This window comes from Periplaneta americana, chromosome 14 (assembly GCF_040183065.1).
Source record: "Periplaneta americana isolate PAMFEO1 chromosome 14, P.americana_PAMFEO1_priV1, whole genome shotgun sequence".
In the NCBI taxonomy this organism is placed as follows: Eukaryota; Metazoa; Arthropoda; class Insecta; order Blattodea; family Blattidae; genus Periplaneta; species Periplaneta americana.
The window spans coordinates 159,081,433-159,106,886 of record NC_091130.1 but is presented as its reverse complement, the minus strand read 5'-3'; the positions used below and the strand labels follow the sequence as shown (position 1 = coordinate 159,106,886).

At 38.2% G+C, this 25,454-nt stretch overlaps 1 protein-coding gene across 2 annotated transcripts in view; it reads left to right on the top strand.

Annotated features, from left to right (window-relative positions):
• nsl1 (non-specific lethal 1) overlaps nt 1-25,454 on the top strand; it is a 165,335-nt gene that overhangs the window by 99,813 nt on the left and 40,068 nt on the right. For both annotated transcript variants that reach the window (XM_069846469.1, XM_069846470.1), the window contains exons 2-3: nt 17,519-17,641; nt 18,158-18,612. In XM_069846469.1, coding sequence (XP_069702570.1) covers nt 17,519-17,641; nt 18,158-18,612 — 578 coding nt within the window. The remainder of the gene's footprint in view (nt 1-17,518; nt 17,642-18,157; nt 18,613-25,454) is intronic.

Sequence of the window (25,454 nt, the reverse complement as noted above, 5' to 3'; positions counted from 1 at the left end):
ATTTTACGGAAGGACTAGTAAATATAGCACGGATAGTGAACGACACTGCAGCTTGACTGCACCTTTTTGTTTGGTACTAGAAGTAGATGGTGGTGGTGAAAAATCTTACAGTGCATGAGGGTTAAGTTGGCGTGATTTCTACTGTCCTTGTCTGCGGTCCTTGTCTACCGACCGTCAACAGATGTAACGGGGAAAAGGTTTTCTTTTATAGAATTCTTGGAATTCCCTTCCCTCCCTCTCCCTTAGCCCTTCTAGAACACACTTTTGCAAAGCCAATTAGTGGATCTCTCAGTGGCGACTTGTTGTTGTTCGAGTTTATTTATTCAGTAATATTTTGTGAATAGTGAAGTAAGTGTGTGTCTTGTTGTACCAATATAATATAATATAATTCACAATTTAAACAAAATGTTTTCGGAATTGCATGGTTTACCTGTTACCTTAAACATTGTAATGAGTGTTGTGCTCTTGTTTTTAATAATCATGGTAGGAAATATGGGAAAACGCGGGAAAGCCTTGAAGTCGGACAGTATGAACATGGTTATTAATACGTATACACAAATTCTTTACTGAAGAATATGAGGCACTGAAAGGCGGAAAGCAAGCAATAGCTGTGTCGAGTGTTGTCGAAAGAACTGCTGCAGCGACAGGTATATCGTCTCGTAGTGTTAGCAGGATTAAAAAATAAATAAAAAAAAAACAAAAAACCAAAGAGAGGCGCTAGAAAGTGGAAGCGTTCTGCGAACTCCAGGAAAGAAACGCCCAAACAGGACCCCTCAAAAAACTGCAATTGACTCATTTTCTGCCGCCACTATAAGACGAGTAATTTATTCTTTATATCGGACTGATTTGTTGCCTAGTTTGAAGGATATAAATGACGCGTTAATTAAGGAAAACTTATTCACTGGAAGCATATGGAGTTTGAGAGAGAAACCACGAGGAGATGGACAGTACTGTATTTAAGAACTGGTTCATTAATCAATTATTACCAAACATTCCTCTCAATAGTATCATTGTTATGGACAATGCCTCCTATCATTCAACAGAACTCAATAAGGCACTGATTTCTTCAACGTCGAAATCTGAACTGCAGTCCTGGCTTCGTAGCAATAACGTTGAATTTGATTTACGATCCACGAAGTTGTATGAACTTGTAAAAACTAAAAAAGAGAATTTCAAAACATACGGAATCGACCAAATTGCGACAATCCATTCCCATACTGTAGTGAGACAGCCACCATACCTTTGTGACTTAAACGCGGACGAATTAATATGGGGGCAGGTTAAAAATGACGTTGCGAAGTATAATATTTCGCTCAAAAGTAAAGATGTGAAATTGTTGATTGAGAGCCCTCTTGCAAAAGTGACGGAAGATAATTGGAGAAAGAACTGTGAACACATAGAAAAAGTTGAACAATTTTATTGGGAAAAGGACGGACTAGTAGATGAAATTAGTGATCGGTTCGTAATAAATTTGGACGACACAGACACGGACGAGGAACTTTCTGGCGGAGAGGAGTAAGAATTTGAAGAGGAAGAGAGTGCCGCCACTGCTAACTCGTGGTTGTTGGAAGGAGTGTTGACCATATCGCCGTCACCATAAATGAGGGTAGAGAGAGAGAGTGAGTATTCTTTCTCTTTCTAAAAGGGACTAGACAAGTAAATCCTCATGGACTGTAGGGCTTGTTCCTAGCCTGAAGGCAATTTGCCGGTAAATCTCACTTCGATAGTGAGACGCTCAGAACGTTGAAGGGAAAGCCAAGATTTGTTGCAGCACAGCTGACGAAGCATTGGCATTGACCACGCCACCACGCCTCGCTCTGGCCGGCCGGCCGGCTTGTCGTCAGTGGAGAGGGGGGTGCGTAGCGTACACTTCATTCTGTGAAATCCTGCCGAGGTCGTTACAAGTGAACGGTGGTAAACAGTGATTTGCGAAATTGTAAGGAATTAGCCATTTCGGACATGGGCAATCCCTGTCCTGACCATTTGTGTGCCGAGCCCGATTCGCGGTAGCGGCCAGATGTAGAGTCTTAGAAAAAGGTTTTGTCTCACATATATTTTAGGTACGTTCCAACAAGCGGTTCATGGATCAGTTCACGTACGGTTCCTGTACCATCTTATGCGCATGCGCTAGTTGGGCATCTGCTATGGGATTGAAACTGGACTGGACGCTGTTGGAACGCTTTCGCGGATCGTTATGTACTAAATCCAGAGATGCTATAACTGTGATCATCTTTGCTAAGAATTGGATGCTTAATGATTATCGTTTCGCAGCTAATTCTAATTGCAGAAAATAGAATTTCGATCATTTTCTATAAAAAGGTGACAAAAAATATGGAAGGCAAGAATTCCGCTAATTCAATGTCGTGTACTGGGGGACTCTCATCTAAAAATAGTTCTTTTTTTAATTATTAATGTATGTACGTTATTTATTATACTTTTAATCAAAGCTGCATGTTGAAATTGTAATTAACTGTTTCAATACCCAAATAATTTCCATTCCCTTTCTTTTTGGCGAAAATTTAAATTAAATCTCCAGTTTTATTATTTTCATCTTTAACCTCAATGATGTGAACAGTCGACCATGTCTTTCTTCAGTATCCAGACGTTGGTAAGCTTATGCGCATGCGCGTCTCGCGTACTCTTCCGTACATGCCTCAATCCGCGGACTATTTCTGACCGTTCCGAACCCGTGTCAAAAGCTTGTTGGAACGCCCGACTGCAGTACATGTTTCCGGCTCAGGACTGGTTCGGATTGTGTTGGAACGCTTTTTCTATACTGCGCATGATCACGATGGTTACGGACGGTTCCTGACTGTTGTTGGAACGAACCTTTATGTCCCAGAAAGGAGACAGTGTGAGCACCTGGTTCACAAGAGAAGGACTAGTTGAGGTATTAAAATTAGTTTTGTTTTGTTGTATGTCTGATCATGCGCACTGCCTCCTTTCTGGGACTTATAAAGTACCTGTGCGAGAATCGAAATTGAACGGTAGGATAGGCGTATCTCCCTAAAGTACCTTATGCGCGCGCACACACACACACATACACCAGACCATTTAAGTGATAATACGAAAAATCTAAGAAACTGAGTGTTTCGAAAATGTTTGGAATAAAGGTTAATTAACTTTAAGGAGGAAAGCAAACTGCATTATTTATTTTGTAGGTTGAGATGATTTGAGGGTCAGTCTAATCTCTTTTAAGGAAAAGGTATAGTTTTCATTGTTCATTCTCAACCCTCGTACAAAAATAAACATTTGTATAAACAAAATTTAGCATGTAGTTTCAGAGATATTTGGAAAGTAAAACTTGAAAGCAATTTTCTTCCTATATATTGCATAATCTAAAATTGTATTACAAAACAAAAAAAAAATACATTGAATTAGATTATTTTAACGAGAAAATGATCGATGCAGCAGGAGCGCGTACGAAACGCTTGAGAGAGAGAGAGAGAGAGAGAGAGAAGTAATCTTACGTTCATATCAATATTTTCTTCGAATAATTGGAAAGTGCAGTGAAGTAGGGAAGTAAGGAAAAATCTAGTCGATGCTTGTATGCATACGCCTAATATAAATTTAGATGCTTATGAAATGTGTGATTTTTAAATCAATTTTTACTTTTCATATGTCTGTGAAACTACACAGTAAATTGAAAAATGGTTTATAGAAACTTTATTTTTGAATGAGACATGGGAATAAAAAATACCTTTCGGCTTCCATTAAAAAATTAGGTCGGCCTTCAAAAGACCTTGAAAACGTCGTCCAAATGCAATACAAATAATGCAGTTTGCTTCATCCTTTGAAATCAATGTCTTTGTACTCGTAGTTTGTGGAATGAAATATACGAAGTTTGCCATACTAAAATACGCTAAATGTTGTTCAACTTTGCGAACTAGAAACGCATTTTGTATTCTGCGCTCTAGTAAGCGCGTACTTTTGATTTAATTTTTTTAATTGGCAGTCGCTTTGGATCAGTAATAGCTCGCGCGCGCTTCCCAACCGGTCTGTGGTTCGATTCCAGGCGAAGGCGAAATTTTTCAATATTCCATGGGTCTGACTGTTTATCCTTTGCCTTGAACTTGTTCTGTGACGTCTCTGCGATGGCCTCTACATCGTGCTGACCAGAGGGTCAGGGAGCCCCGCCTTGTGAATAGTGTTGGATAACCGGAAACCCAGAATAACTACAGTCTGTTGTAGATCCTCAGGTTTCATTTTACATAGGATTACTCGAATATATATTATTATTATTATTATTATTATTATTATTATTATTATTATTATTATTATTATTCATTTAGAGTTTTCTGCCCAATGACATGTCTTTCACTGCAAACCTGGCCTTCTTCAGTCTTTCCTATTTTCTGTCCTCCTCTTGAGGCTGGTTCACAATAAACCGGGAACGGAAACGACAACGAGAACGAGAACGGAAATAATGTTTTTATTTTATTGGGTTATTTTACGACGCTGTATCAACATCTTGGTTATTTAGCGTCTGAATGAGATGAAGGTGATAATGCCGGTGAAATTAGTCCGGGGTCCAGCACCTAAAGTTACCCAGCATTTGCTCGCATTGGGTTGAGAGAAAACCCCGGAAAAAACCTCAACCAGGTAACTTGCCCCGACCTGGAATCGAACCCGGGCCACCTGGTTTCGCAGCCAGACGCCCTGACCATTACTCCACAGGTGTGGATGGAAATAATGTTAAAATAAATGTGTTTAAATGTGAACATTCACAATAGGTAATTGAGAATGCCCACATTTCAATGCATTTATTTCAACAATATTTCAGTTCTCGTTCTCGTTGTTTCCGTTCCCGGTTTATTGTGAACCAGCCTTTAGTCTCAGCATACGATCTATATATCTATCATCTGATTTCTAATAATAATAATAATAATATGTTTTAAGATGCTGGCTCATCGTCATTCATGAGCTGCGGATTGGGCTCCATAAAGATTCAAGAGGCTGCTGGTCTCGTGATCTGTGCCCACATTGTTGGGGTCTTCTTTGCATCAGATTGGGTCGTGGAATATCAGTTTTATGGATGTTTTATGTCTCCCACTATTCTTTCTACCTCTATTTTTCTCTGTAACGACCCTTTATGTGGCCTTAATAGTGACCTTAGAAATCTCATCTGTGCAGCTTCAAACTTTAGTAAAATCCGAACTTCTTTCATACGCCAGTAACTGTCTTACCTGCGTTTCCAAAACTTAGGCTTTATTCTTAAGTATATTGAATAAATTGAACAGTCTGTGCTTATTTAATTTATTCAATATACTTAAGATTATACTTGCTTATCGGAAACCTCACACACAATGAAATTAGACTTTATTGTTCCTTCTGCCGCGGAACTTACCGGACAGGCGACAGCGTTGCGTTTGAAGCTCGCTTCAGTGATCTCAGATAGAGGGAAATTTCCCACATTCCGGGGAAAAACATGCTTTGAGGGAAAAGGGGAAAATTTTTGTCAGGAAAGTTTTAACGCTTTTGACAACTTTTCCAGTTTCATTTCGCAATATTTCATTTGTCGTTATTTCTTAGTATTTTCAAATCAGATCTAGAATTATGACTGTGTCAAATAATAATTTACTGGAAGGAGTTGGTTCGAGGAGAGAGCAATCAGGAAGAAGGAATAACCTATTCTAGTCAAAGTACGAGGGTGATCTCAGAAGAAATGCACAAACTTACTTCATTGGCACGCATTTTACTTTTCAATCCACTTACATCAAGATTCGAAATAGTTCCCTTGAAGTGTTATGACTGCTTCCCAACGTTGTGGTAGCTTCGGATGCCGTTTAATTCTCCTTTAATTTTTTTAAATCATAGTTTGTTTAACGACGCTCGCAACTGCAGAGGTTATATCAGCGTCGCCGGTGTGCCGGAATTTTGTCAAGCAGGAGTTCTTTTACATGCCAGTAAATGTACTGACATGAGCCTGCCGCATTTAAACACACTTAAATCCCATCGACCTGGGCCGGGATCGAACTCTCAACCTCGAGCATAGAAGGCCAGCGCTGTATCAACTACGCTACCGAGGCCGACTTCTCCTTGAAGTTTATGTCTTGGATATGTTGGGTCACAGTTGTATTCAGATCATTTAACATTGCAAAACGTTGACCCGAAGTGAACTTTTCTTTTTCGAGAAAAGATTAGTCAGGTGGATTCATGTCCGGACTACAGGCTGGCAGAGGGAGTGTAAGCGGTCATGCGGCATTCACTGGCTCGTAGAGCTTACCAGACTCCAATAGCTGTGGTTGGTTCTGGTGAATTTTGGGCTGTCAGCACACGTCATCCGTCTGTCTTCTTCCAAAACATTGGCAACAGTGACCTCTGTACAGGGCCGGATTTAGGCATAGTGCCGCCCCTAGGCAGTGCTAAAATTTGCCGTCCCCCAACTCTCTCAAACAGTACATGAGCAGCTGTGATACACATCATTTTAGTTTAAATTAGTTTTAAGTGAAATGTTTCAATTCAGAAAACAATAAATTATTGGACTCAAAATACATGCGTCTTAGGCTACTTGTGAAGTATAAAGATTTCCTTCGCACCTTTTTCACACAGATAGTATTATTGACGATATAATATTATATTGGAAGTGTAACTGAGAGTTCTGGTTACTATTCATAGCGGTAATACAGTGTAATAAACACATCCAATTTGATTGCATGGCTCAGTCATTAGAAATTGGGTGTCTAGAGCCGTTTATTTTGTCTATAGCTAATTTAATAAGTGATGTTGCAAACCGTGCAATTATTTCCGGCAGTGAAGTAGATATGATAGGTCGAGGGAAATTTTACACGTAAAAAGGAAATTTCAACCTATCACGAGAGATTATCGGAACACAATCTGACAACACTGGCTCGCCCACCGCCTGTTGTTTCGCAGATGCGATGGCAAAGAGGTGCGGTGTTTTCTTGCGTAATATGTTTCTGAATATTGCCATGTTCATGTCCGAACGTATACGCGCCAATTCACAGATTGAGGCACATTTATAGTTGGTAAAATATCGACGAAATAGTGTTAGGTGCGCCTGTCTATTCTGATAGGAGTTGACGCAAAACTGCATGCATTTGTCTTATCTTATGCTCAGAAATTCCGATATAGTTTCATAAAATCGCAGTGTTTTTATCTTTATTCAAACTGATTTCTGGATACCAAAATGTCCTGTTAATGATTGTCCTCCTGATTGGGTGATGCCCGTGCCATCGATTAACTTCACTCCAAAAGTCTGGGTTGAGTGAACTGGAAGAAATCTGCAGCGCTCTATTCTTAGTCCAAGTCCGCGCAGCACGTTGCACCGAGTGAGTAATGATCACTATTACGTGTGAACCTCCGTCTTACTGCTAAACGTGACTAAGAATTTCGTCTTTATTAAACACAATGTGTACAATTCTCGAATATTTTTTATTTGTTCTGGAGGCTTGATTCGGGACCTCGCAGAGTGACGGTGATTAAGGAGTATTGGTGGAGTGATGGTTATAGTGAGCACAACCCCGAGAAAAACCTCTTAGCGATCGCTTTGTCCACAAATTCCTTTATAATCCAGAAGGGGATCGAACTCTGGTCGCCGCGGTGGAAGACAGGAGCGGGTCCGGGTTCAAATTCTGATTGGGACAAGTTACAGTAGAGCGTCTCGTTAGGCACAGTGAAAACGTAAACAAAGTGCAGGTAACGTGTGGGGGAGGACGGGCCGTGCGATAAAGACGAGGGATGCACAAGGTTTCAACATTTGTGGCGGAGCATTAATTGAAATTATATTTTCCAAAACACACAAAATAAAAGAACACAAATTGAATAACTTTATCATACACAAACAAGCAGTTGTAACGTTGAAATAATTCAATAATAACAAACCAAATTGCTGTTATGATGTTCTCAAGCAGCATTTTTACGTCTTCTGTACTTTACCTGAATAAATTGGACTTTGAGAAGGGATGATTATGTTTAGGGAATAGTGTTGTCACTTCAGACCAATATGCTGTAGTTTTGTTAATTCGGCCACAGAAGACAGTGATATTATGTTAGTCATACAGAGAATGAAATTTATGGTCGTAAAAAAATGCCGCTTGAAAGCAACATCATATACGTAGCAAAATTTGATTTGTTATATTGAATTATTTCAACGTTACAATTGCTTGTTTGTTAAAATGTGTGTGATAAAGTTATGCAATTTATGTTCTTTTGTCTTGTGTGTTTTTGGAAAATTTAATTTCAATTAATGCTCCGCCATAAATGTTGTAACTAAAACCTTGTGCATCCCTCGTGTTTATCGTACGGCTCGTCGCCCCCCCCCCCACACGTTACCTGCATTTCGTTTACGTTTTCACTGTGCCTAAACGAGACGCTCTACTGTACCTGGGTGGCGTTTTTTTCCAGTGTATCCTTCAACCAATTAAAGCATTGCTGGGTAACTTTCGGCGGTGGACTTCGGACTCACTTCGCCATAATTAATTCACATATCATCCATACAATAGTCCGGATTCAGTTCACGGTACGGCGTGCTGTACTCGTGCAAGAGCGCTGCCGTTCGGCTACCCAATCATTCACAGAATAGGAGTGGTAAGCACAATAAGCCTCAGGCTGCAGTGCAAGCCTTCAGATCCCTCCCCGTACAAGAGAGAGAGAGAGAGAGAGAACAATTTCGTACTTTGCGTAGGGAAAGGGAGAAGAATATATTCATTTCACGAAACGAATGTACTGAGTTAACATGCCGGGGTCCGAAATTCGAATCTCATTAATATATTTTGGTGGATTTAGTGGTTCCGACAAACAGATTTCTGAATAGCGCATCACAATAGCCAGCTCTTCATTTCAATTAGCAAATTCTTTGTCATTTTTTCGATAGCGAATAGCCGTCCAATGAAAATAAGTTGTATGATTTTTTTAAAATTAGTTGTGCAAGCATGTGGTACCAAATAGTCTCGTTTTTACTTTAAGGAACTAGACCACCAGCTTCGTCATCTGTATAGTGAAGGTCATACCGGGACTCCTCCGCGCGTTGGAAGTGTTCCAGCTGTTGAGGATAAAATGTTGCTGAAATTACGTTAGAACAATTGAGGAGCGTTTTTGCTAAACTCGATAGATGCACAAAACTACTTTTCCCAGAAAACGAGTTTTATTGTATACACAGTTATGTTGTGGGAAGGAGATGTTTCTAATCATCCTCTACGCACGGTATGAACCGAGTTATGCAAAATCTGACTGGTGGGATGATACTTACTTACTTACTTACTTACTTACTTACTTACAGGCTTTCAAGGAACCCGGAGGTTCATTGCCGCCCTCACATAAGCCCGCCATTGGTCCCTATCCTGAGGAAGATTAATCCAGTCTCTACCATCATATCCCACCTCCCTCAAATCCATTTTAATATTATCTTCCCACCTACGTCTCGGCTTCCCCAAAGGTTTTTTTTCCCTCCGGCCTCCCAACTAATACACTATATGCATTTCTGGATTCGCCCATACGTGCTACATGTCCTGCCCATCGCAAACGTCTGGATTTTATGTTCCTAATTATGTCAGGTGAAGAATACAATGCGTGCAGCTCTGCGTTGTGTAACTTTCTCCATTCTCCTGTAACTTCATCCCTCTTAGCCCCAAATATTTTCCTAAGAACCTTATTCTCAAACACCCTTAATCTCTGTTCCTCTCTCAAAGTAAGAGTCCAAGTTTCCCAACCATACAGAACAACCGGTAATATGTTTTATAAATTCTAACTTTCAGATTTTTTGAGAGGAGACTGGATGACAAAAGCTTCTCAACCGAATAATAACAGGGATTTCCCATATTTATTCTGCGTTTAATTTCCTCCTGAGTGTCATTTATATTTGTTACTGTTGCTCCAAGATATTTGAATTTTTGCACCTCTTCGAAAGATAAATCTCCAATTTTTATAGTTCCATTTCGTACAATATTCTGGTCACGAGGCATAATCGTATACTTAGTCTTTTCGGGATTTACTTCCAACCCTGTCGCTTTACTTGCTTCAACTAGAATTTTTGCGTTTTCCCTAATCGTTTGTGGATTTTCTCCTAGCATATTCACGTCATCCGCATAGACAAGAAGCTGATGTAACCCGTTCAATTCCAAACCCTCTCTGTTATCCTGGACTTTCCTAATGGCATACTCTAGAACGAAGTTAAAAAGTAAAAGTGATAGTGCATCTCCCTGCTTTAGCCCACAGTGAATTGGAAAAGCATCAGATAGAAACTGGCCTATACGGACTCTGCTGTAAGTTTCACTAAGACACATTTTAATTAATCGAACTAGTTTCTTGGGAATACCAAATACAGGATGATACAGGAACTAAACATCATATGATTGTGATATATAACTCATTTTCGCAAAATTTTGCATCTATCGAGTTTAGCAAAAACGCTCCTCAATTTTAGTCGTGTTGTTTCTCGTTTGTTTAGCTCAGAATATATTTCCCTTTTAGCCTTTACCTCTGTAATTAGCAGAGAACATTCAAATCCATCGCTGTTTGTTCTACCTATCGTATATTCTTATCATTCCGTACAGGACAGGATGAGTTAGGAAGCCGGTACAATTGAACGATATTGATTGAATTTGTTCGATCATCCTTTAACCTCACTGAACTCGTATGCACATCAAGTTAGGTTAGGTTGTCTACTTCTGTTCTCCTGAAAAGAGATGCACTGCTCATATGCTGCTGTTGTGGTGAAAAGTGGAGGACAGACGTAATACGGCTGCGTTTGGAAACACAGCGGTACCCTTCTGACTCATCTGTGTGAAAGCATGCTGCTGTGAATATTTTTATGGGAAAAGGTATATATAAACTGTTTACCTGCCTCTTCCTAATTGTTGCTGTTCCCTCAGTCCTCGCAGTGCCTCAACTGTACGTATCATTATGTGATATTCGATATTGTACTAGTAACGAGTAGATTTGGCAACAGCCGTGTTTAGATCTTCTTGAAGTCCATAATTATACTATGTGTGGTATTTTTTTTATTTGTAGTTCAATTTAATTTTATTGGGTTATTTTACGACGCTTTATCAACATCTAGGTTATTTAGCGTCTGAATGAAATGAAGGTGATAGTGCAGGTGAAATGAGTCCGGGGTCCAGCACCGAAAGTTACCCAGCATTTGCTCGTATTGGGTTGAGGGAAACCCCCGGAAAAAAATCTCAACCAGGTAACTTGCCCCGACCGGGATTCGAAGCCAGACGCGCTGACCGTTACTCCACAGGTGTGGACTGTTCGTAGTAATGTGTGATTTTGGAGTGTAAATATTTCCTCTTACAAAGACTCTTTCTTATTCGTGATGTGAACGAATTACTAACCCACGACACGTCATTAACCATGTAACTGCTGCGCCTGATAACAAATAGGTCATCTCTATGTTGATAACGGTAACGGAGAAAACCATCAGGATCGTCACTGTCGATTGGTAACGACCGTTAGATGGAAGTACAGTTGTTCCATGCAATTCAAATGAGAGTTATAATGTGGCTTCTTCTGCAGTCGCTAGATGGCAGCATAGTGAAATTGATCAGGCTCATGAGGCTGATCAGTCTGTTAATATGTGATCTGGACTGCTGCACAAAACAAAACTGATCCTGACAAACCTGTAGCCTTCTAGTTTGCAAGTTGTCTTGGTAAGCTGTATTCAGTGTTGCCAACTGAAGGCTTTGGAAAGTCTCTAAATCCCTATTTAAGCGATATAAATGTAAAAGAAATTGTCGCTAAAAACAGTTAAAAGTTGCCTGATTTATGGAAACACTGGCTCTATTCCTCCGTTCCTGATGTGTGTTCATACCAGTTGATATTCCTCTTAACTTTTTTTCTGTTAGATTTAAGGTTTTTAATCGTAGAAACCTCATCTCTGTTGTTTCATTTCTCCTCCACTCATAGGCAGAATTCCATTGCTTTATCAAACTTTCGAGTTAAGTCGTTCTGTTTGCTAAGTGAAGCTTTCTTATCGTGTCGCACAATATTATGACGATCTTCTGTACTAAACGTTATAATTGAAGTTGGCTAGCGTTTCTACTATTCTACCGTTAACAATGATCTTTGATCAAGTAATGCTTTCTCTAAAATTATATATTTTCATTTTTAATTTCATTGTGTATTTCTGGATTTGTCTGCTAATTCGGCCAAGATGTCAACAAACAGTGCATGGATGCCATAACTTGTTGCCTACTTAAAAGGTTAATGTAATTTAACGTGGGACTCAATGGTCTGTTTCGGTTAAATGCATCATTATCCCTCTTATTATTCATCTCGTATGTTTTTGACAGTAATTGTATTTACTAGTAATAAAAGTTATCTGTAATTGTCTTAACCCTAATGTTAAAGTTATGTTTGTGTAAACATTTTCTGGAATATGACTTAACAAAGACGTTAAAAATCGGTCCCATTAGGCCTACTGAATAGGACGTCTATAAATAAAGTGAAGTGGTGGTGGTGGTGGTGGTGGTGGTGATGGTGGTTTAACTTGCCACTTACTTACAAATGGCTTTTAAGGAACCCGGAGGTTCATTGCCGCTCTCACATAAGCCCGCCATTGGTCCCTATCCTGAGCAAGATTAATCTAGTGCCTACCATCATATCCCACTTCCCTCAAATCTATTTTAATATTATCCTCCCATCTACGTCTCGGCCTCCCCAAAGGTCTTATGTTGGGGTTTTGCAACAAGCTCTTTTTACGGTGATGGGTTGTTAACCCTTCGCCAAACCCCCAAGCTGGAGGACCACCCCTTATCGGCTGTCCGCGACTGCTTATTCAAATTTGCCACACTAACAATTATTGTGTCAAGGTATAGTTCCAGAAAAAAATATCCTGCCTGAATTTTCTAAGTTCCAGACTCAAAGCATTGCGCATGCTCAGTGTACACACGATATCGCTTTGTCAGCCTCATAAATTCATTTCGTAACCCGAAGGGCATTGAAAAGATGTGATGAAAATAATATTGACCTATTCTTAATAGTAGATGAGTATTTATAAATCGTGCAATAAAATACGAATAGAATAGTGATAAACGAAATTAACCTGCATAATTAATTAAAAAAAAACTCTTTCCTCAACAGTATCCAAACTCTGAACTTTGTAGTCTGCGAGCACAGAGCTATCGGAGTGCTTGCGATCAATGTCATCGTGGTGGTTGTGCTGTATCGTATTTGTTTAATAATGACTCTTGGGCATTAATTTTTCTTATTTTGAAATCAGTTTCGTGCCTTTTTGCTTTAGTTGTGAAATGCCTGCTTGTAATGCTATTCAAAACCGTTTTTGAATCGTAGTATGAATCGTGCTCTGCAAGGAGTTTCAAGAGTCGGACCATTTTTTATTTCTGAGGCTGTACGTATTATAAATACTGTAATTGGCGAAAATATACGTTCTTGTTATTGACTGGTTACTAATATTACGCCTACTGCTTAGTTATCTCTCATTAAGGTAGTTCACAGTTTGTTCCAAATGCAATTTATTTTATTCTCTCCACTCCCCAGTTTGACAACACATCTTGAACGGTAGGGCCCTTTCCTGAAACCACACTAATACTGCTTGCTGGATTATTTCACATTGTTATGCTTGTTCGTGGTATTTAAAATGCTTATTTCACAATAGTAAATTATGCAACGAGCCTATAATGGTAGTAATTAAGACGCGAGTATGTTTGTTTATGAAACGAGCGCAAGCGAGTTTCATAATTTTCATACAAGCGTCTTAATTATCATTATAGGCAAGTTTCATACGACTTTTTATGCTCGACCATATTTCTAACTTGAAATTATTCATAAGTATTCATGTTATGGTTATCGAAGTGAGGAGCGGAACTGACTTTCTAAATTGTGAGATGTGCGCAGACGCGAAAGTATTGATTTTTTCCGAGGAACGAATGTCATTGACCTTGATATAATCTAGAAAATAACATGAACATTAATCTTGATATAATTAACCTGGAAATTGATTTAGAATTGAAAAACGAGATGACAAATTGAATTTATTTGAATATTATTTACAATTAACGCTAATTATTATAGTAACAGGACATAATCTTCTGCGACAGTATTGGATTTCCAGCCTCCGTGACGTTTTGCTAATTGCCTTTCGATTGCATATCCGAGAATAATCGATACTTGCGCTTTTATAATGCTACAATGGTGATTTCTCATTGGCTGAACAACTGAACTTTAATGAATAGGTGTACTTTAATGACGTCCATTAAAGGGCTACTACCAGGTGTATAATTACTACATTTCGGTATGGTCGAGCATAAAGTTCATTTCGATATCATGTTTTAGAAGATCGGTATTATTTTAATAACCGATTTTATATGTACATGGGGCGTAGACTATACCTCTTGTTCCCCATAACCATGTTACCCATCTTGCAAAATTTTGTTTCAATATCTCTGATACAGCGATTATGGCGATCGATTGTTTATCTGCATGTCATGATAAACAATGACATAAACTTTGTAAAAAATACGCCGATCATTAAGACACTTTCTTTAAATCATGCGGTTACATACAAAACAAGTGACATTCTTCTTAACCGTGAGAATTTTCAAAATTCAGTCTTATCAAAGAATGACATTTTCTTCACATGACGGGGTTGCATATGTTCCTCATATTCTGGGTCTTATGAACCATTTTCCTTCACAAAATGCTGTTCATCCATTCCATTGGATATGTTTACCATCAATTTCCGTTATACAACTTAATACTGAAAAAGGAAGATGATGTTCGGAGGAGGTGGCTTGGTTTGAAGAAATGCTCACCAGAGCAAACCAGCAAAATAAGGCAGGAGGAGGAAGAGAACGAAATCTGCTAAGATGAAAAATGACAAGCAAGAAAAGATTATGTATCATTTGTTAAACTGTTATTGAAATTGTTATAAATTCCACATTATCTATTGGAAAATATAAATTATTCATTTATATTTAATTGTCTTTACTTTGTATGACTATATTATTGTTACAAGTGACTTAAAACGGCTCTTTGAATTTAGTTTTGGTATATTAAATTCCACGGTTGGGGGGATCATCGTGCTAACCACACGATACCTCCATTCTGGTTGGATGATCATCCACCTCTGCTTCGGCATGTGGGCGTGAGGCCAGCAGCCGGCTGGTCGGTCTAGGCCCTTCACGGGCTGTAGCGCCACGGATTATTATTATTATTATTATTATTATTATTATTATATTAAATTCCTGTCAATATTATGTACTCAGGGCGTATACTGGCACATTTTAAAATTCAACTTGCTATTTCAAGTATTGCAATTCTGTTTCAAAGAATTGTCTTCAATAATAAATGATTATGTTCATTACTACATTCATTAAAAAAAAGTTTTTTTAAGTACTTAGTACAAGCACTAAACCAAAATGAAAATTTCAAATGTAATTTCCTCCGAACATGGTTTTCTGGTATACGCCCCTTGTACATAGAACTCATTATTTTGACTCTCTCCAACATACAGGGTGATTTAGTAAATACAGGCTATAGGGAAATGTTCTGTAGAACATTTTGAGATAAGAAACTCTTGGCTTTCGAAGTCTTAAGGAGGTATAAGCTTAAACATGTCTATTGCTGTCGTTTAATGTTTTCCATGTTATCTACATTTGTTTATTCTTTATTATTTAGCTTATATTTATTACCATTTTAAAATTATTTTCGTATGATTTACAATCCGAGTCAACAAGTAGGCTTACTGTACTCTACATTTTTTAACCAACCTTTTTAAGATATTTATCAGACAACATATGAAAGTAGACTAATATAACCATATATCAGAAACTTCAATTTCACTTTTTGATTCCTTAAAAAAATAATTAATTAAAAATTATTCTAGTTCTTCAAAATGCCATATATTTTCTAAAAATTACTCAATTTTGAAATTTCTTTCACTGAGTTATTGCTGTTTATGCGTACAATGCTCTGTACTAGGATTTTGCAGCTAACATTAATACAAAGAAAATTTTAGTCATAAAAACGCCATTTCAAACGTTAATACATACCTTAAAATGTGAAGAAAATGTAAATAAAAGTAGATAATAAGGAAAACAACAAGCGATAGCGGTAGATCATATCTCCTTAATCTGACTTCGTAGAGAAGTTCCCTATCTCAAAATGTTCTGTAGGACATCCCCTATTTCCTGCTTAACCTCTGTACGCTTTTACTGAAACACCCTGTGCATTTTACAGTTTAATAGCCATGTTTTAAGTTCAGGCAATTCTGTGTTTACTCTACCTGTTCCTGAGGATTTAGTATTTTTAATGAATTGCGAGTGTCTGTAATTTTCTACGTAATTTAGAGGTGTTTACGAGAGGAAATTCTTAGACCCGGTCCGGCCCGATCTGAACCAGATTCGAAACCCGAGATTAGCTTAAAATTACAATTATCACACGAGTCGGACCCGACTGGGAGAAAAAGCAGAGGCCAGAGAAAGAGTGATCTCCCTGACCACCGGTGCTCTCTGTATGACAGAGTATACAAAGTCGAGCTGAACCAGGGTTTCCAAGACTTCTTGAAGGTGGCTTCGGCCAGTGTATGGGACCGGTGCTCAATGATGAACTAAGATAGGTAGCGGAAACCAGCCATGACGTGCTTGTGGACGCGAGGCCAGCAGTCGGCTGTATGAAGTTTGTTATACTATTTATTTTTTGCAGTTTGCAGGGGTCCATTATAATAAATTTAATACATAATTGAATGAGGAGATTTTGGACAAAACACTCACATTCGTCAAACCTTATATTTAGGAAGGAATATTTTTATGGAGACAAAATATTTCTTAGACTATTATCAGAGTCACCAAGAACACCCTATAGTTTTTAATGTCTGAAAGAGCATATTTTGTTTGTAATGTTTCATTTGTTTTGTACAGAAGCACTGTGGTTTTGGTTACCATGATAACAATTTTGTTCATGAAATCAACGTAAAACAAGAAGCTTTTAATATAAAATGATATTTTTATGTCTCAGACATGACCATATTCACTTAATGTCGGATTTATTCTGCCCACAGTTGTGGCCGATTTGGATAAGTGTTATTCAAAAGTGTGCGCACCTATTTTGCTGTACATCTTCTCATAATCAGAATCTCAGTTCTTCCATTCCTGTTAAAACTTCTTGTATTATGTTGATTTCGTCAATAAAACTGCTTCCAGAATACAGGGGCTAACAAAATATATTATTAACTATTAAAACATTGTTACCATGGTAACCATAAGCATAGTGCTTCTGTACAAAACAAATGCAGTGTTGCATAAAAATATGCTCTTTCAGACGATATTAAACTGTAGGGTGCCATTTTTTAAAGTTATCGATGACGTCATAATTCGCACAATAGTCACAAAAATGTTTTGTTTCCATAAAAAATATTCCCTTCTAAATACGGGGTTTGACACGTCTGAGTTTCTTGTCCAAAATGCCCTCATTCAGTTTTAATTGCGATTATGAAACACTGTGTAATAGTTGGTGCCTGTATTTCTGAGGCAGTAATGTGTGTAATAGTTGATGATCCGACTTAGTGTGAATAATGTGTAATTTCTGGTCTTTCCAGAGCAAAACGGGCAGCATGGAAGTGGGCACAGGATAGAGCGGGCGTCGCAAGTCGGTGGACGTGGCTTCAGGCTCAGATATCTGACCTCGAGTACCGAATACGTCAGCATAATGAAATCCATAGGTATGTGCAGTGTGCTGCCACGTTATGTTGAAATGAACATATCATACTCGTGGGTTTTAGTTCGAACTTAGATTTAAGAAACAAATTAGATTTATTTTAAATGTTATTTTAAGTGATCGTGCTTCATTTAATTTAGGATATTCCCTATTATTATTATTATTATTATTATTATTATTATTATTATTATTATTATTAATTATTGGTATTATTATTAACTATTTTTAATTAATAAGTTTTTTATTGTCATTATTGAGTGTAATTAGTTGCCACTGCCACCGGGTATATACCCATTGCAGTGTGAATAAATACATACACACAAGTGTGATCATTGCTTTTCTTGATGATTTTAAGTAATTGTATTTCTAATGTTTCATGAATCTGCATACTTGGGAACAGTAGAATCTAGTGAACCGTAAATCAGACCTTATGTTTGAAGAAACTCTGCTCTTTATTTGTTGTTGCTGAAACCTACAAGAGAGTAACTCCACGGCTCCATAACACAAATGTGCTTTGTAGACAAATCCGTGCCGCCAAGGGTCCTGTAACGCTGGCGGAGCAGCAGGTGTCCGCCACGGCCATGCCTCGTAACAACCACCTGGTGGTGAACGGTTTCCACGGGCTGCTCCCCGGGGGCGGAGCGCCGGGCAAGCCCGCGTCGGGGGCGGAGGAGGTTGTGAACGGCAACCTGCCGAGCGGCTGCGGGCCGACGCACTGCGCCCGGACGAGGCCGCTGGTGAGGAGCACGTTCCGGAAGCGGAAGCTTCTGCAGACGTCGGGCTTGCACTTGGTGTCGAAAAAAGCTGCGAGAGCCTCCACCATAAGATGCGGGTGTCGGCCCCCACTGCCCACGTGCGCCCTGTGCACGGGGCGGGCGGACCCCACGGCGCCCCAGCAGCCCGACCTGCTCACCGCGCCCGAGAGAATCGCGCTGCTCAGTCCCACCTTCCACCCCGTGCTCTCCTTCCCCGAAGGTGAGTAGACACTCCATGGCGACAAGCCGTCAGTCACGCGACTTTTACATTAATTTGCATTGTTTTACTATTTGACATCTTTAAACATTACAGTTTTAAATATGTACAGGGTGATTCAGTAAAAAGCGTGCAGAAGTTATATACGAAATAGGGGATGCTCTACAGCAGCCGTGGCGAAAATGTGACTCGCGAGCACATTGTGGCTCGCAATGATAGCTATGCATTTCTCTTGCTTCCTACCTCCCCTAACCCTCATCCTGTCACACACTGCAGTCAAACTCCGTTTCATTTGTATTTGTCTCTGACCTCCGAGTGGCGTATTGTCGCAATGTCTCTCTCGAAACCATGTACCTCTACAAAATCGGAAGATTAAAGTAGGATGGGAGGATGCAGTTTTTTTGCTGCCAATGTGATGAGAATATATGATTCGTTCACAAATATTACGAGGAAAACTGTCGTATAACATAAAACGGCATTATGCTACATGTTACTCAAGAAACATTAAAAGATTAAGTGTTATTATTATTATTATTATTATTATTATTATTATTATTATTATTATCATCATCTCTGTACGTCGATCCTTTCTCAGCAGATGTACGAATAATGCGGTTATATCTTCAATTTAAACTCACAGATTTACAATGTGATGTCAAATGAAAGCTAGATGTAAGGACTTGACAAATGTTGAACTTTTCAAATCTTTGCCAAGAAATAAATATCCGAAGCTTCGTTCTTTCGCTTGCTCTGTTGAAGCCATGTTCGCTACAACTTAGGCTACGTTTGTGAAAAAATATTTTCAACAATGAAAATAGTAAAAACCAAATTTAGATCACGACTGACAGACAAATACCTTCGTGATCAACTACGACTGGCAGTAAGTGACATAATTCCTGATTTTGAAACTCTGTCGCAGAGACATTCTGAAGACAGTTAATTTTATAGGTTGCGATTATACATTTGGGTGGTAACACTGGTTGCAACCGCAGCAAAATCTTCAACAAAACCGATATCCAAAATGCTGCGGCTGCAACCCTGAGAACCCTGTTCACACGTCGCTACTTCTAAGCTGCGCGCAGCGTGGAAAAGTAGCGGGCAGCAGGTTCGGCAGCGCTACTTTTCGGGCTGCACCGTTGTTCACACGTCGCAGTACGAGAGTTGCGCAGTTTTTTGTACTGAAGCGCTGCAAGAGTAGCGACGTGTGACCGCACCTTTACATGTATTATTTACATGTAGGCAATCCTTCATGTTTTGTTTGTTGGTGTACGGTCCACTAGGTGGTTCTGTCTGTCGTATTTACATTGGCACATAACAAAACATGATATGAGTCACAGACTCTTTCATACCATTCGAGGAGTTAGTCACAGTGCGTACGTAAGTTGTTACCTCACAGTATTGTAAATGATACGAAAATAACTTTAAATGAAGATAAATGTAAATAATGTAGAAAACAGTAATCGATAACGATAGACATGTTCAAGCTCGTATCTTCTTAATCTGGCTTCGCAGACCCCAAGTTCCCTATCTCAAAATGATCTGTACAGCATTCCCTTTGCCGTTTAATGTTTGCACGCTTTACTGAATCACCCTGTATATGTTGTATTGTGGTGAGCGTGATTAATATGTTCTTCAAAATTCCCAAAACAGAAAGCGCAGTCATAGAAAACTTTATTAAGTGAAGAAACTGATCCTGCTTGTTGAATCAGGTGTTGTGGATACTGTGTACATGTGAAGTGAAGATCTTATACATTTCGAACGTTGGTGGAAAAATTCAAATATCTTGGAGCAACAGTAACAAACATAAATGATACTCGGGAGGAAATTAAACGCAGAATAAATATGGGAAATGCGTGTTATTATTCGGTTGAGAAGTTTCTATCATCCAGTCTGCTGCTCTCAAAAAATCTGAAAGTTAGAATTTATAAAACAATTATACAAGGACATCATTTTATTTTTACAAACATTTCTAATATTAACCTGGCTATACCTTTGGATTAACGGTTGAGAACCGGAAACACCGTTTGCTACCGCCTTCCACGACTGGAGTTCGATGATACTGGCGTAAAATACAAACAAATCACTTTACTAGGTATAGGAGGGTAGAAAAGTAGTTCATCCATTTACGTAAACTAAGAAATATCGCGATTTTGACTTTGATAATTCTCATTAGGTTTTTGTTGAATAAAAATACAGCACTTTATTAATACTTAGTGTTTTTACTCACGAAGTGAGTTATTCATTCGAACGTATTCATTATGCAGTGTATATTATACTGTCTACAGCACATTAGCGTACAATATAGAGATTGAAGTTAAATTGAAAAATAATCATAATATGGATATTTAAATACATTTTTGAAAATGGTGGCGGTTCATTTCGATACAAGCGTTAGTTCTTTGTGCATATTATCGCACTATAGACTATTGCATCTAATTTCAATTACCAGTTTCGTCCTTCGTACTAGTAACTCATGTTGAAATAATTCTATACCTACTCTATAAAAGAGTACCTTACGTAGGCCTACTGTAAATTCAAACTTCACTTCTGCCCGATCCGAGAAGATAAAATTACTCAGACATGCTATCTACTGTCACGTGACAGTTAATTACTTAACGAGGCCCTTTTGTTTAAGTTATTTTGAACAGTTGTATAATATTACGTAGAAATTAATGTTTTCAGAAAATAGCTAAGACACCCCAGTTACTAGCCTTTACAAAGGGGCGAGCAGAAGCTGCTGGGGGAAACCGGGATGCGACGTAGGCAAACCGACGACAGCACCTGTGCGAAAATATGATTCAATATTGAAAGCTCTTTCGTCACTGGAAAATGCGAATATATTTCTGGAACGTACTATACTCACTAAAGTACTGTGTGTAGGACGGTTGGAAGTTTACTAGTAGAGGGGGTGGAAGTGAAGTACATTCAAAAACTCAAGTATAATGAAAATTGAAGTAAAAATAAAATGATGTCCCTGTATTACCGGTCCTTCTGTATGGTTGTGAAACTTGGACTCTCACTTTGAGAGGGGAACAGAGGTTAAGGTTTTTAGAATAAGGTGCTTAGGAAAATATTTAGGGCTAAGAGGGATGAAGTTACAGGAGAATGGAGAAAGTTACACAACACAGAACTGCACGCATTGTATTCTTCACCTGACATAATTAGGAACATTAAATCCAGACGTTTGAGATGGGCAGGGCATGTAGCACGTATGGGCGAATCCAGAAATGCATATAGAGTGTTAGTTGAGAGGCCGGAGGGAATAAGGCCTTTGGGGAGGCCGAAACGTAAATGGGAGGATAATATTAAAATGGATTTGAGGGAGGTGGGATATGATGGTAGGTACTGAATTAATCTTGCTCAAGTTAGGGACTGATTGCGGGCTTATGTGCGGGTGGCATGAATCTCCGGGTTCCTTAAAAGCCGTAAGTGATTGTATTTGGTTATAGATTCTTTGATTGTTTATTTTTATATATTTTACTTTACATAGATACTACGTAATAGAAAGAATAATTGTAACTAGCAATTATTAGAAATTGATTTAAATATTTCTGAAATCTTTTATTTCATGTGTTACTTCATTTATAATCATCAATAATAATGCAATAACTGTGGTAACATTTTGTATTTTTGTTTGTCTACTTCGTTATGTACCCTACAAATGCTATAACAAAACAACTTATCGATTTTTATATGGTTAAGATGATTCTATTTTCTCTACACAAAACCGGGACATTAGTCTATATGAAATATTGGCAAAAGGAAGAGAATGGATAACATCGATAATATGTATTATTAACTCAAAGTTAATGTTTCAACCTATGAAAATAATTATTACCTTCCAAAGTATTAAATACCATACTGCATTTTTAAGAGCTGTCAATTTAAACTACCTGTCTCTAGGCTTATTTATTTATGTTTGTATGTGAGTATTTTATCGATGACAGTTTCCCAGTCTTTGCTAAAAAATGCGTGCTTAGCGATTCTGTGTTAGGAAACAAAAAAGAAACTGTGACTTCTTCAGGAAATTAGGGACGTCTGCGTTTCCTATACACTCATAAGATCTTTTACTATAACATAGTAGCTATTTTGCAAGTTTTGATAGCAACAAGATGGCGTCTGGTCTATTTTAGATTAGACCACCAGAGGAATGAAGCTATTAGAGCAAAATTAAACGTTAAAAATATGATAACAGAAATATTAGAATACAGAGAGAAATGGAAACGTGTTGAAGAATGCAAAATTGCCGTTATCCAAGGCAGCTCATCCTACAGACCAATAGATCAGGAAAGACCACGAAAAAGATGGTTAGAACAGTGACCGGAAACAGACAAAAGTGTCTAAACCGGAAAGACAGAAAAAGAAGAAGAAATACATTGTAATATACTTATTACGCCCACATATATTCCAAATTTAAGTAACGTTACATAATAATGTAAGTAAATTAAAATTTGTAGTGTGTTATTATAGAGAGAAGATTAAGTAAAACGATTTGCTTTCGGGCCTGTCTTTATAAAATAAATATGTTTCAAGGCCCCACTTATATTCTGTTCGCAAGATACCAGCACGTCTGTATTAAAGTTTAAGCATTTGTAAATTAATATGAAGTGCAATTAATGTAATTCACGCTTTTCTATTGTTATGCAATATATATTATACCAGGAAGTATAATAATGTATATTTGTCGCGATATGACTTCCTAAGTTAAAGCGACATAAAATAAATAAATTAAAAAAAAATGTATATTTCTGATTGCTTCATATTTATTCAGTGCCGATTACCATAGTGGAACTTTGGCACCTCCGTAGCGGATTTCGTGTTTCTGAAGTTGGGCACTCAGCATCCGTCTTTTTCACTCACTTCCGCTGAATCCACCATGGAGGAGGAGGTGCTACTCTCGTCAACGTTTGCCAGAATATAACAAATTAAACGTCTCTAGTGTATGCGATATAAATCCTGTCTTATCATTTGTCCCATTTCGTCACAAAAAGTAGCAGACTTATCACCGACGGTATTTGTAGACTCTCTAGGAGTAAATAAAGCACCATAGGAATGGCTTTTACATCATCGTCCCCAGCCTCTGAACGAATTGATTTGTTTACTTTAGCCAACTCTTTTCGGTAAACGGACCTCAGAGAATTTTTGTGACAGTTTCTCTGTTCGCTGCGGTGTCAAGTCTCTGTATTTTTTTTTTTTACCAAAAACTCACAGGCCTAAAACTATAATTGCACTTTTTCAATTCAGATTCACTTCAATTATAAACTCTTTTCTCTGCGACAGTTTTGTAAAAAAAAAAATGTATATTCATTTTATCCCTTTTTTAACACCAGATGAATTTATCATCATAGCCTTTTTATTGTGGACTTTATTTAAATTTCGTATTTTTCTTTTTTTATTATTTTATTACATTCCAATTGTTGTATTCTTCCTTACGTTTTCCCTGTGAACTATTTGTACTAACTGAGTTGCTCGTTATATTCCAATCATTAGATCTGTATTTTACTTCCTTTTTTCTATTATGGTACTATTTTCATAACGTTTAGTGTCGATTTTGTTATGCTGTTATTTTTTTTTTAACGTTAGTATTCTGTTCTTTAACTTTTTGTTAAATATCACTGCTTGTGTACTTTGTGATCTGGTAGAGTGTAATAGAAGGCCCTATGGCCTTAACTCTGCCATTATTATTATTATTATTATTATTATTATTAGGCCTGGTGATTGTTGTCCCGGTCGCTGTATTCCTTGGACTTCACTAACCATGAGCACGGGGAGCTTTTGTATAGTTGAGGAATCCATGTCTACATTGACGGAGATCCATAATATCATTCAGTGGGCCTAATTGTATAAGTAGAAATGGTACTATAAATAATAATATTGATAAATGAAAGTATTTCTTTGACTGAGCGAACACTGTTTCCGCACCTATGTGGAAGGAAACCTGAGCAAGGGAGGGAAGTGACCACACTCACCGCCAAGACTATGCAAGTCGCAAAAAAAAAAAAAAAAAAAAAAAAAAAAACTCGATGGTGTTTGGGTAAAGGGAGATAAGTAAAAAAAAAAACTTTTGAGTCCAAAGAAAATCAAACATTGGATCCTTATTGCAAATAATTTTCTACAGAAATAAAACACATCAAATGCGAGTATCATTTTGTTTTTTGCACACCAACTTGTAGAATATAACTTGTGTATTCCCCTGGGGAACAGGCCTCCATTTGCACAAAAAAGACAACCCCCTTTACCGGAACACAATTGAACTATGCTCACAGTTGTTTCCCTGTCCACACGCAACATCTTGAACCGCGCATAAAACCTCGCGTGTGGACCGGGCTTCAGACTATGCTAGTTTCCAGGTTTTAAAGCGACGAAACGGAAGTAGTTCACTAGGCGAGGGGTGAAGCGTACTTGTCACATTGAATCAGAACATAACTTTCACTGAGTTTATAATCCAAAAATTTGTCTGCCATCGACAGATTGGCAATACAGTGTCAACTGAGCTCTGTGCGATGTACTCTTGTTCTGCGAGACAATGTTGCCAAACTGACAAGCGCCAGGCCACGTGGGATATATAGGGTGATTCACGACTAATGACCCGTCCTTTAGGAGGCCATTTTGAATGTCGTATGAACGTTAGTCCGATTATTATCAACAGCTGATTAAATTCTGCGAAAGCAGCAGTCTGGCAACCTCGCCGTTAAAAATCTCATTTCGTATCACAATACAGATGTAAGAGATCAACTCAGCGTACGTGTTAAACATTTGGAGGGGGGGGGGACTTTTTTTCTGGAAAGAAACTATGAACTTTCCAGCAATATAGTATCAAAAAATCTGCAGGGTTATTTCACTTC